The sequence below is a fragment of the Panulirus ornatus genome, chromosome 6 (assembly GCF_036320965.1).
Source record: "Panulirus ornatus isolate Po-2019 chromosome 6, ASM3632096v1, whole genome shotgun sequence".
Lineage (NCBI taxonomy): Eukaryota > Metazoa > Arthropoda > Malacostraca > Decapoda > Palinuridae > Panulirus > Panulirus ornatus.
The window spans coordinates 19,334,851-19,347,782 of NC_092229.1; the positions used below are offsets into that span (position 1 = coordinate 19,334,851).

Below are 12,932 nucleotides of genomic sequence, written 5' to 3' on the forward strand. Positions count from 1 at the left end.
CCAATTTTGGGTTAAATTCCTGCTGAGGACATCCACCCGCTTGGAAGTTACAATTAAGTTTTTCCAATGGTTTTTCATGTATTTTGCACATGTTTTACCTTCAACTAACTGCAAATCCCTAGCTTTTGAAATATCCAATGGTAATGAGGGACCACCAGTGGGAATTGGGGTTTTGTGAGAGGGAAATCACAAAAAGTATGATTTGTGACAGAAATGATGGTCAGAATCACTCAAAAGACATCAAGAACCATCAGAAAATCAATTTCAACAAAACCTAATCTAACAAAATTTGTTGGATGTCAAAAACAGTAACAATACCATGCTTTCTAACCAACAGATAATCTTAATAACAGCCACTTACAAGTGTTTTGGATCAACTTCAGGAAATGCAGACACATAACAGAAAACCAAATCATCAACATATTCCCAGGAATAGTTATTTATCTATTCATCTATATTTTGTCGCTGTCTCCCACTTTAGTAAAGGTAGCACAAGGAAACAGATGAAAGATGGCCCAACCCACCCACATACATGTATAAACATAAACACCCACACACGCATACATACATACCTATACATTTCAATGTATCCACATATGTACATACATTTTATCCCTGGGGATAGGGGTGAAAGAATACTTCCCACGTATTCCTCGCGTGTCGTAGAAAGCGACTAAAGGGGACGGGAGCGGGGGGCCGGAAATCCTCCCCTCCTTGTATTAACTTTCTAAAATGGGAAACAGAAGAAGGAGTCACGCGGGGAGTGATCATCCTCCGCGAAGGCTCAGAGTGGGGTGCCTAAATGTGTGTGGATGTAACCAAGATGTGAAAAAAGGAGAGATAGGTAGTATGTTTGAGGAAAGGAACCTGGATGTTTTGGCTCTGAGTGAAACGAAGCTCAAGGGTAAAGGGGAAGAGTGGTTTGGAAATGTCTGGGGAGTGAAGTCAGGGGTTAGTGAGAGGACAAGAGCAAGGGAAGGAGTAGCAATACTCCTGAAACAGGAGTTGTGGGAGTATGTGATAGAATGTAAGAAAGTAAATTCTCGATTAATATGGGTAAAATTGAAAGTTGATGGAGAGAGGTGGGTGATTATTAGTGCATATGCACCTGGGCATGAGAAGAAAGATCATGAGAGGCAAGTGTTTTGGGAGCAGCTAAATGAGTGTGTTAGCGGTTTTGATGCACGAGACCGGGTTATAGTGATGGGTGATTTGAATGCAAAGGTGAGTAATGTGGCAGTTGAGGGAATAATTGGTATGCATGGGGTGTTCAGTGTTGTAAATGGAAATGGTGAAGAGCTTGTAGATTTATGTGCTGAAAAAGGACTGATGATTGGGAATACCTGGTTTAAAAAGCGAGATATACATAAGTATACTTATGTAAGTAGGAGAGATGGCCAGAGAGCGTTATTGGATTACGTGTTAATTGACAGGCGTGCGAAAGAGAGACTTTTGGATGTTAATGTGCTGAGAGGTGCTACTGGAGGGATGTCTGATCATTATCTTGTGGAGGCTAAGGTGAAGATTAGTATGGGTTTTCAGAAAAGAGGAGTGAATGTTGGGGTGAAGAAGGTGGTGAGAGTAAGTGAGATTGGGAAGGAGACCTGTGTGGGGAAGTACCAGGAGAGACTGTGTACAGAATGGAAAAAGGTGAGAACAATGGAAGTAAGGGGAGTGGGGGAGGAATGGGATGTATTTAGGGAATCAGTGATGGATTGCGCAAAAGATGCTTGTGGCATGAGAAGAGTGGGAGGTGGGCTGTTTAGAAAGGGTAGTGAGTGGTGGGATGAAGAAGTAAGAGTATTAGTGAAAGAGAAGAGAGAGGCATTTGGACGATTTTTGCAGGGAAAAAATGCAATTGAGTGGGAGAAGTATAAAAGAAAGAGACAGGAGGTCAAGAGAAAGGTGCAAGAGGTGAAAAAAGGGCAAATGAGAGTTGGGGTGAGAGACTATCAGTAAATTTTAGGGAGAATAAAAAGATGTTCTGGAAGGAGGTAAATAGGGTGCGTAAGACAAGGGAGCAAAGGGGAACTTCAGTGAAGGGCGTAAATGGGGAGGTGATAACAAGTAGCGGTGATGTGAGAAGGAGATGGAATGAGTATTTTGAAGGTTTGTTGAATGTGTCTGATGACAGAGTGGCAGATATAGGGTGTTTTGGTCGAGGTGGTGTGCAAAGTGAGAGGGTTAGGGAAAATGATTTGGTAAACAGAGAAGAGGTAGTAAAAGCTTTGCGGAAGATGAAAGCCGGCAAGGCAGCAGGTTTGGATGGTATTGCAGTGGAATTTATTAAAAAAGGGGGTGACTGTATTGTTGACTGGTTGGTAAGGTTATTTAATGTATGTATGACTCATGGTGAGGTGCCTGAGGATTGGCGGAATGTGTGCATAGTGCCATTGTACAAAGGCAAAGGGGATAAGAGTGAGTGCTCAAATTACAGAGGTATAAGTTTGTTGAGTATTCCTGGTAAATTATATGGGAGGGTATTGATTGAGAGGGTGAAGGCATGTACAGAGCATCAGATTGGGGAAGAGCAGTGCGGTTTCAGAAGTGGTAGAGGATGTGTGGATCAGGTGTTTGCTTTGAAGAATGTATGTGAGAAATACTTAGAAAAGCAAATGGATTTGTATGTAGCATTTATGGATCTGGAGAAGGCATATGATAGAGTTGATAGAGATGCTCTGTGGAAGGTATTAAGAATATATGGTGTGAGAGGCAAGTTGTTAGAAGCAGTGAAAAGTTTTTATCGAGGATGTAAGGCATGTGTACGTGTAGGAAGAGAGGAAAGTGATTGGTTCTCAGTGAATGTAGGTTTGCGGCAGGGATGTGTTATGTCTCCATGGTTGTTTAATTTGTTTATGGATGGGGTTGTAAGGGAGGTAAATGCAAGAGTCCTGGAAAGAGGGGCAAGTATGAAGTCTGTTGGGGATGAGAGAGCTTGGGAAGTGAGTCAGTTGTTGTTCGCTGATGATACAGCGCTGGTGGCTGATTCATGTGAGAAACTGCAGAAGCTGGTGACTGAGTTTGGTAAAGTGTGTGGAAGAAGAAAGTTGAGAGTAAATGTGAATAAGAGCAAGGTTATTAGGTACAGTAGGGTTGAGGGTCAAGTCAATTGGGAGGTGAGTTTGAATGGAGAAAAACTGGAGGAAGTGAAGTGTTTTAGATATCTGGGAGTGGATCTGTCAGCGGATGGAACCATGGAAGCGGAAGTGGATCATAGGGTGGGGGAGGGGGCGAAAATTTTGGGAGCCTTGAAAAATGTGTGGAAGTCGAGAACATTATCTCGGAAAGCAAAAATGGGTATGTTTGAGGGAATAGTGGTTCCAACAATGTTGTATGGTTGCGAGGCGTGGGCTATGGATAGAGATGTGCGCAGGAGGATGGATGTGCTGGAAATGAGATGTTTGAGGACAATGTGTGGTGTGAGGTGGTTTGATCGAGTAAGTAACGTAAGGGTAAGAGAGATGTGTGGAAATAAAAAGAGCGTGGTTGAGAGAGCAGAAGAGGGTGTTTTGAAATGGTTTGGGCACATGGAGAGAATGAGTGAGGAGAGATTGACCAAGAGGATATATGTGTCGGAGGTGGAGGGAACGAGGAGAAGAGGGAGACCAAATTGGAGGTGGAAAGATGGAGTGAAAAAGATTTTGTGTGATCGGGGCCTGAACATGCAGGAGGGTGAAAGGAGGGCAAGAAATAGAGTGAATTGGAGTCATGTGGTATACAGGGGTTGACGTGCTGTCAGTGGATTGAAGCAAGGCATGTGAAGCGTCTGGGGTAAACCATGGAAAGCTGTGTAGGTATGTATATTTGCGTGTGTGGACGTGTGTATGTACATGTGTATGGGGGGGGGGGGGGTTGGGCCATTTCTTTCGTCTGTTTCCTTGCGCTACCTCGCAAACGCGGGAGACAGCGACAAAGTTTAAAAAAAAAAAAAAAAAAAAATGTACATACACAGACATATACATATATATTCATACATACTACCTTCATCCATTTCCGCAGCCTATCTGCCACACATGAAATGGTAGCCCCCTTCCCCCGCATGCACACAAGGTAGCCTTGGAAAACACAACAAAGGCCACATTCATTCACACTCATTCTCTAGCTGTCATGTTTAATGCACCGAAACCACAGCTGCCTTTCCACATCCAGACCCCACAAAACTTTCCATGCTTTACCCCAAACACTTCACACGCCTTAATTCAATCCACTGACAGCACGATGACCCCAGTATACCGCATCGTTCCTATTCACTCTATTCCTTGCACGTCTTTCACCCTTCGGTATTTCCAGGCCCTGATCGCTCAAAATCTTTTTCACTCCATCCTTCCACCTCCAATTTGGTCTCCCATCTCTCCTCGTTCCCTTCACCTCTTACACATATATCCTCTTTGGCAATCTTTCCTCACTCATTCTCTCCATGTGACCAAACCATTTCAATACACTCTCTTCTGCTCTCTCAACTACACACTTTATATTACCACACATCTCTCTTACCCTTTCATTACTTACTCAATCAAACCACCTCACACCACATATTGTCCTCAAACACCTCATTTCCAACACATCCACCCTCCTCTGCACAACCCTATTTATAGCCCATGCCTCACAACCATATAACATTGTTGGAACTACTATTCCTTCAAACATACCCATTTTTGCTCTCTGAGATAAGATTCTCGCCTTCTATACACTCTTCAACACTCCCAGAACCTTCACCCCCTCCCCCACCCTGTGACTCACTTCTATGGTTCCATCCGCTGCAAAATCCACTCCCAGATACCTAAAACACTTCAATTCCTCCAGTTTTTCTCCATTCCAACTTACCTCCCAATTGACTTGTCCCTCAACCCTACTGAACCTAATAACCTTGCTCTTATTCACATTTACTCTCAGCTTTCTTCTTTTACACACTTTACCAAACTCAGTCACCAACTTCTGCAGTTTCTCACTATTTCGTATTCAGTGAGGTAGCACCAGGAACAAATGAAGAAAGGCCACATCCGTTCACATCCATTCTCTAGCTGTCATGCATATTGCACCGAAACCACAGCTCCCTATCCATAACCAGGCCCCATAGACCTTCCATGGTTTATCCCCAGACACTTGACATACCCCAGTGCACTCTATTGACAACATGTCGACCCCAGTATATGATATCGTTCCGTTTCATTCTATCCCATGCATGCCTTTCACCCACTTCCATTTCGAGGCTACAATTGCTCAAAATCCTTTTTCATTCCATCCCTCTTCTATTTTCCTAACAGCACTCTTTGCATTACCACACATCACTTGCCCTTTCATTGCATACTTAATCAAACCATCTCACACAACACAGAGTTCTTCAACATTTCTATCCTTCCACATATTCTTCAGTGCTCCCAGAACCTTCACCTGCCCCCTACCCTATGACTTATTTCCGCTCCATAGCTCCAATCGCTGCCATGTCCACTCCCAGGTATCCATAACAATTCACATCCTTGAATTTTTCTTCAACTATGCTGTTCTTCACCCCTGCTGAACCTAATAACCTTGCTTTTATTAACATTTGCTCTCAACTTTCTGTTTCCACACACTCTAACCTTGCTTTTATTAACATTTGCTCTCAACTTTGTGTTTCCACACACTCTTCCAAAGTCAGTCACCAACTTCTGCAGTTTCTACTCAGATCTGCCACCAGTTCTGTAACACCAGCAAACAACCACCAACTCACTTCCCAGGCCCTCTCATCACTCACAGAATGCATACTCACCCTTCTCTCTGAGACTCTTGCATTTACCTCCCTCACCACCTTATCCATCAACAAACTGAAAAAGTATAGTATCAGCTCACATCTGTGCTGCATACCAACCTTCACTGAGAACCATTCACTTTCCTCTCTTCCTACTCATACACATGCTATAGACCTTTGATAAAAACTTCTTGCTGCTTCCAGCAGTTTTCCTCCAACACTTTGTATTCTTCAAAACTTCCACAAAGCATTTCTATCAACACTGTTATATGCCTTCTCCAGATCCATAAAAGCCATATACAAATCCAGCTGTTTTGCTAAATAGTTTTTACACACATTCTTTAAATCAAATACCCAATCCACACATCCTCTACCACTTCTGAAACCACACTCCACAATCTGATGCTCTGTACATGCCCTAACACCCTCAATCAATACAACAAACTTCTACCTCTATAGTTTGAACACTAACCTTTATCCCCCTTGCCTTTATGCAAAGGCACAATACATGCATTTTGCCAATCCTCAGGCACTTCACCATGATCCATACATAAACTGAAAATAATTACCAACCAATCAACAACACATTCAACTATAATACCATCCACTCCTGCCACATTTCATCTTACACAAGGCTCTCACTACCTCTTCTCTTTTCACCAAACCACTCTCCATGACTCTCTCACTCTGCTTACTGCCCCAACCCAAACACCCTACGTCTACCAAATTATCATCAAACAAATTTAACAATACTTCAAAATACTCACTCCATCTCCTCCTCACTTCATCACTACCTCCTTTGCCTCCTTCACCGATGTTCCCAATATTTACCTCCTCCCAAAACATCTTCATCTCCCTAAAGTTTATTAATACTAGCTCACCCCAACTCACTTGCCCTCTTTTTCAACCCCACCACTTTCCTCTTGACCTCCTGCCTCTTTCTCTTATCTCCCAATCATTTGTACTTCTTCCCTGTGAGCCCTTCCTGCAAAAGCCTCTTTTCTATCTCACTAGCAGCCTTACCTCTTAATTCTACCACTCACCACCCTTTCTGATCTACCTACCTCCCGCCTTTCAAATGCCACATACATCTCTTGCACATACCATTAGTGCTTCCCTCAATACCTCCCATTCCTCACCTACTCCCCTCACTTCATTTGCTCTCATTTCTTGCCATCATACAGTCAATCTCTCCTGGAATTTCTTCACATGTCTCTTTCCCAAATTCACTTACTCTCACCACTCTTTTTGTCCCAACATTGTTTCCTCTTTTTTGAAAACCTCTACAAATCTTGACCCTCACCTCCACAAGATAGAGATTAGACATCCTGCCACATGCCTCTCTCAGTGCATTTACATCCAAAAGTCATTCTTTTGCATGCTTATGAATTAGTATGTAATCCAACAACTTCCAATTCTCTTTTCTTATATTGGTTACACCTACACACATTAAGACACCTAAGCCTGAACCTTCAAGGAGGATGAGCACTCTTTGTCTGATTCAGTCTTCTATTCCCTCTTTTAAAAACTGAAATACAAGAAAGGGGGGATGGGGGGGATGTTCTAGACCCCTGTTCCTGCCCTTTTAGCTTTCTTCTATGACATGCAGTGAATACGGAAGCAGAATTCTTTCTCCCCTACTCCAGGATAGTGTCTGCAATGCTATCAATAGCTGCAATGAAGCAGGTAACATCCAACACAAAAACAAACACAGCGAAATATTTACTCAACCAACTTGGAGAATACCACATCCACACAAACCTCATCCAAGAAACAAGACTCACATCCAAATCCACCCTCCCACTTTACTTTAACTACACAACCTCACCGCCCTATAGCATACCTCCTCCTGTTGGAACCTTATACAGTACTCACCACCAACCATAACCTTTAATTTTTTGTCTTTCAAAAGTGGTTGAATAAACCTAAATAGTCTACCAGTTAGGCCCTATATAGATCTATATTATCCCATATCTCAAACAGTGCCACAGACTTTCCCTAGATCAATGAACATTCTTACTGTATGATGGTAACTAGCAAATCCTTTCTGGATCTGTGGTAGATCGAAACTTTCTAAGACCATATCAGAAAGGCAATGCAATAATTTTTTCAATGTACTACATCAATCTATCACTACTGCATGGTGACATCTGTCATAACATTTAAGAGGGAGACATGACTGAATTCTTGTACTGCAATTATGTTGGGTGAGTTTAAATGCTTGTAAATATACAGAGTCTGACTTACTGTTTAGCTCAGTCTGTGCCACATAAGGTCAGATTATGTTATATTTATAAACATATGAACTCCTGTTTACCTCTTGAACCTAAAGATGCATGGTGTCACGCACTGAAGAAGATCTACTCAATAATGAGGAAAACTGGCTATTAAAAGACCACCAAATGTCATATGCATTCAGACAGGGTTGTTACATCTTTATTCATATATCTAATGGTATTTCATACTATCGTTATTCAGCCCCACATATTACCCTACTTTCCATCTAGTTATTGAATAGTGAATTAGCATATGGAATAAGTGACAATCCAAAACCACACTCTAGATTTACTCTGCATTAACCAAACGATTAGTCTATTGAACAAGAAATCCAAAGCTAGAGTATGCATGACCATATACTCTGACAAGTTATCATTTACGAATGTTGAATTCAAGTACGGTTTTCATTAGGTGTTACTATTTTACAAGTGGTTTACCTATTTCAACTTAATTACTTGCTTCAAGGGCTACCTGCTTTTACAATTATCACAAATAATCCCTGATATACATAGCTCTCACTTCCATCACCTTACGTGATATCTTCCGTGATTTCATAGTACTTCAAATCACAGTCTACAACTGTTACTTTATTCCCTAAACAATACAGTAACATTGCAAAACAAAATTACTAAATATCCAATCCAAGCGGCAAAGAAGAACTAAATCAACTTTAACAGACGTGAGTTATTATAAAAACTAAGCATGTGCAAAGCTCAACAGCCCTTAAGTATCCCTGGTTCATTCATACATAGGTGTTTATACGAATTATGTAAACCTATGAAAAAACGAAGATCCCGTAAGTTTTGGATAACCTATGGCTTCATATCTGAGTGAAATGGGAATGTGTTCAGTTGTAATATATGTCACTTGCAATGAAAACAGTGATCCCTCTAAGAGGAAGTTGAGGAATGACATGGGTACGCAGTATAACTGTACAGCTTGCACTGCACTTACTACATAGGTGCTCCCATTATCTTCTTTACATTCCTGGGTATCTGGTATCGAAAAGTGCATATTTGTTTTTATCCCTGCCTCTTCGCATCTGCAATAATGAGGACGTCAATACGGAAGGCTGCAGATTTCTTGTTGAGCAATCACCTTTCCAGGCTCGGGTTTGTTGACATGAAAGCCTGACATCTGGCGGCCACCTGCATAGTCCCAGAACTCAGGCCAACGTGGTCATAACCATACATTTAACGATTAGTTTTGTTTCTCATGCTCCATTCTAAGCTAAGTTGATTATTTCACTGTAACAGATCATTTTAGATATGAAGACAATTTGATGAATTACAGTTATTAGGTGCGACTATCGAGTTCAAGAATTCTTTAAAAAATGAGGTACTTGGTAGATGGATATTCTAATTCTTTCTTTACGAACTAAAATGCATTCAGATAACACAAATATCCGTTCACACATGCCACCTGCACCATGTGAGATCCTCTATATACTAAAATTTCCAACGTTTATAGCTTGACTCTACAACCCAAAGTCTGAACACCGGTGTAGTGAACATGCAAATGAGTTGAAAAGGTGTCAGTTTTACTTGTAATACAAAAGGATTATGGCACCAACAGTTGAAGTTCCAGCACCAGCAGTGGGGTCGGGAGATGGTATCAATGCTGTCTTATTAGGGCCGCCTGGCTCTGGCAAAGGCACTCAGGTATGCTTGTTCCCATGTGGTAACTTGCGGGAGAGTAATACACTTGTCGTCTCGGATCAACTTTGTATACATGCTCGATTGCACTATGTCTTTACTCTCATTTGCATCAACACACAATATTGCTAAGTCTGAGGTGAAATATGTGTACATGTGGCAACACGAGTGGAAAACTAGTAAGGCATGAAAATCTCGGAGCTAATAACCACAAGATTAAAGACCACAATTTTATGATGTTTACAGACGGGGCAGCGACAGTGTAGAACTTTTTCTTCACAACACACAAATAAGTTACTCAAGCCCAAACAAACTTATTGTTGTCAACTATTTCTCATAGATTTAATTTGGTGTGAAAATACGTTTTACTCACTAATCATGAAAGTAACATATGCAATGGCTTTATAACACCGTTTATGCATTTTCAGATTTCTTAGTTACCAGCAGATTTTAAGGCTGCCAGACTGTTAACTTTATTATTGGCAAAACTTACGTAATTTGATGAAATTGAGCTGACTATAGTAAAGTTTCATGTTAGGGCACTAGCAAAATAACATGGATGTAGATGTTTGTGAGGAAGTTTTGAGGAAATTGTCTCCCAATGAGTGATTGAATTAGCTGTAAGATCCTTGAAACTCTTATAACGAGAACATGAGAAAAACGCTAGAAAATTCATAAGGAAAAGAAAAGGTTATGGGAACCTTTCTCTTGACCTCGTGCCACTTTTTTCTATACATCTCCCAGTCACTTGCACTACTTCCCTGCAAGTATTGACCAGACACTTCTCTTTTCTCTTTTTATTTATTATACTTGATTGCTGTTTCCCATGTCAGCGAGGTAATGCCAGGAAACAGACAAAGAATGGCCCATCCACACATATACCCGTATATATATATATATATATATATATATATGTATATATCTTCTGTTTTCCATTTTAGAAAGTTGAAAAAAAAAATACAAGGAGGGGAGGATTTCTGGCCCCCCACTCCCGTCCCCTCTAGTCGCTTTCTACGACACGTGAGGAATGCGTGGGAAGTATTCTTTCACCCCTATCCCCAGGGATAATATACATATATATATACACATACACACACATACACACACACATGCACATATACACACACACACACATACATATATATACATGTGAAAAATGTAAGAAACAATTTAGAAAACTGACACTTCTAGCTTGAAATGAAATGAAAAAATGAATGTCACATTGTGTGAGGAAGTACCAGGAGAGACTGAGTACAGAATGGAAAAAGGTGAGAACAATGGAAGTAAGGGGAGTGGGGGAGGAATGGGATGTATTTAGGGAATCAGTGATGGATTGCGCAAAAGATGCTTGTGGCATGAGAAGAGTGGGAGGTGGGTTGATTAGAAAGGGTAGTGAGTGGTGGGATGAAGAAGTAAGAGTATTAGTGAAAGAGAAGAGAGAGGCATTTGGACGATTTTTGCAGGGAAAAAATGAAATTGAGTGGGAGACGTATAAAAGAAAGAGACAGGAGGTCAAGAGAAAGGTGCAAGAGGTGAAAAAAAGGGCAAATGAGAGTTGGGGTGAGAGAGTATCATTAAATTTTAGGGAGAATAAAAAGATGTTCTGGAAGGAGGTAAATAAAGTGCGTAAGACAAGGGAGCAAATGGGAACTTCAGTGAAGGGCGCAAATGGGGAGGTGATAACAAGTAGTGGTGATGTGAGAAGGAGATGGAGTGAGTATTTTGAAGGTTTGTTGAATGTGTTTGATGATAGAGTGGCAGATATAGGGTGTTTTGGTCGAGGTGGTGTGCAAAGTGCGAGGGTTAGGGAAAATGAGTTGGTAAACAGAGAAGAGGTAGTAAAAGCTTTGCGGAAGATGAACATACCCATTTTTGCTTTCCGAGATAATGTTCTCGCCTTCCACACATTCTTCAACGCTCCCAGAACTTTTGTCCCCTCCCCCACCCTGTGACTCACTTCTGCTTCCATGGTTCCATCCACTGCCAAATCCACTCCCAGATATCTAAAACATTTCACTTCCTCCAGTTTTTCTCCATTCAAACGTGCCTCCCAATTTACTTGTCCCTCAACCCTACTATATCTAATAACCTTGCTCTTATTCACATTTACTCTCAGCTTTCTCCTTTCACACACTTTACCAAACTCAGTCACCAGCTTCTGCATTTTCTCACCCGAATCAGCCACCAGCTCTGTATCATCAGCGAACAACAACTGACTCTCTTCCCAAGCCCTCTCATCCACAACACACCGCATACTTGCCCCCATCTCCAAAACTCTTGCATTCACTTCCCTAACAACCCTATCCATAAAAACCATGGAGACATCAAGCACCCCCAACGGCAAACTGACATTCACTGAGAACCAGTCACTTACCTCTCTTCCTACTCGTACACATGCATTACATCCTTGACAAAAACTCTTCACTGCTTCTAGCGACTTGCCTCCCACACCATATACTCTTAATACCTTCCACAGAGCATCTTTTATCAACTCTTATCATATGCCTTCTCCAGATCCATAAATGCTACATACAAATCCACTTGTTTTTCTTAGTATTTCTTATGTTCTTCAAAGGAAACACCTGGTCCACACATCCTCTACCACTTCTGAAACCACACTGCTTTTCCCCAATCTGATGTTCTGTACATTTCCCAGAAATACTTAACAAACTTATACCTCTGTAATTTGAACATTCACCTCTATTCCCTTTGCTCTTGTACAATGGCACTATGCATGCATTCTACCAATCCTCAGGCACTTCACCGTAAGCCATACATACACTGAATATCTTCACCAACCAGTCAATGACACAGTCACCCACTTTTTTTGATAAATTCCACTGCAGTACCATCCAAACCCACTGCTTTGCCAACTTTCATCTTCCTCAAAGCTTTCACTACCTCTTCTCTATTTACCAAATCATTCTCCCTGACCCTCTCACTTTGCACACCACCTCGACCAAAACACCCTATATATGCCACTCTATCTTCAAACACATTCAACAAACCTTCAAAATACTCATGCCATCTCCTTCTCATATCACCACTACTTGTTATTACCTCCCCATTAGCTCCCTTCAATGTTTCCATTTGTTCTCTTGTCTTACGCACCCTATTTACCTCCTTCCAAAACATCTTTTTATTCTCTAAAATTTAATGATACTTTCTCACTCCAACTCTCAATTGCCCTCTTTTTCACCTCTTGCACCTTTCTCTTAACCTCCTCCCTCTTTCTAAATCTCCCAGTCATTTGCACTATTTTCCTGCAAAAA

The 12,932-nt window shown here is 41.3% G+C and overlaps 2 protein-coding genes across 4 annotated transcripts in view; one reads left to right on the forward strand and one right to left on the reverse strand.

Moving 5' to 3' along the window:
* Positions 1–9,315, reverse strand: part of LOC139749109 (sorting nexin-17-like) — a 186,109-nt gene extending 176,794 nt beyond the window's left edge. For both annotated transcript variants that reach the window (XM_071662692.1, XM_071662691.1), the window contains exon 1: positions 8,960–9,315. In XM_071662692.1, the coding sequence (XP_071518793.1) occupies positions 8,960–9,019 (60 nt within the window). In that variant the 5' untranslated portion in view covers positions 9,020–9,315. The remainder of the gene's footprint in view (positions 1–8,959) is intronic.
* Positions 9,316–9,458: 143 nt separating this feature from the next.
* Ak2 (Adenylate kinase 2) overlaps positions 9,459–12,932 on the forward strand; it is a 115,872-nt gene continuing 112,398 nt past the window's right edge. For both annotated transcript variants that reach the window (XR_011712889.1, XM_071662693.1), the window contains exon 1: positions 9,459–9,666. Coding sequence is in view for 1 of the 2 variants with exons in the window: in XM_071662693.1 (XP_071518794.1) it covers positions 9,568–9,666 (99 nt within the window). In the remaining variant the exon portion in view is untranslated. The remainder of the gene's footprint in view (positions 9,667–12,932) is intronic.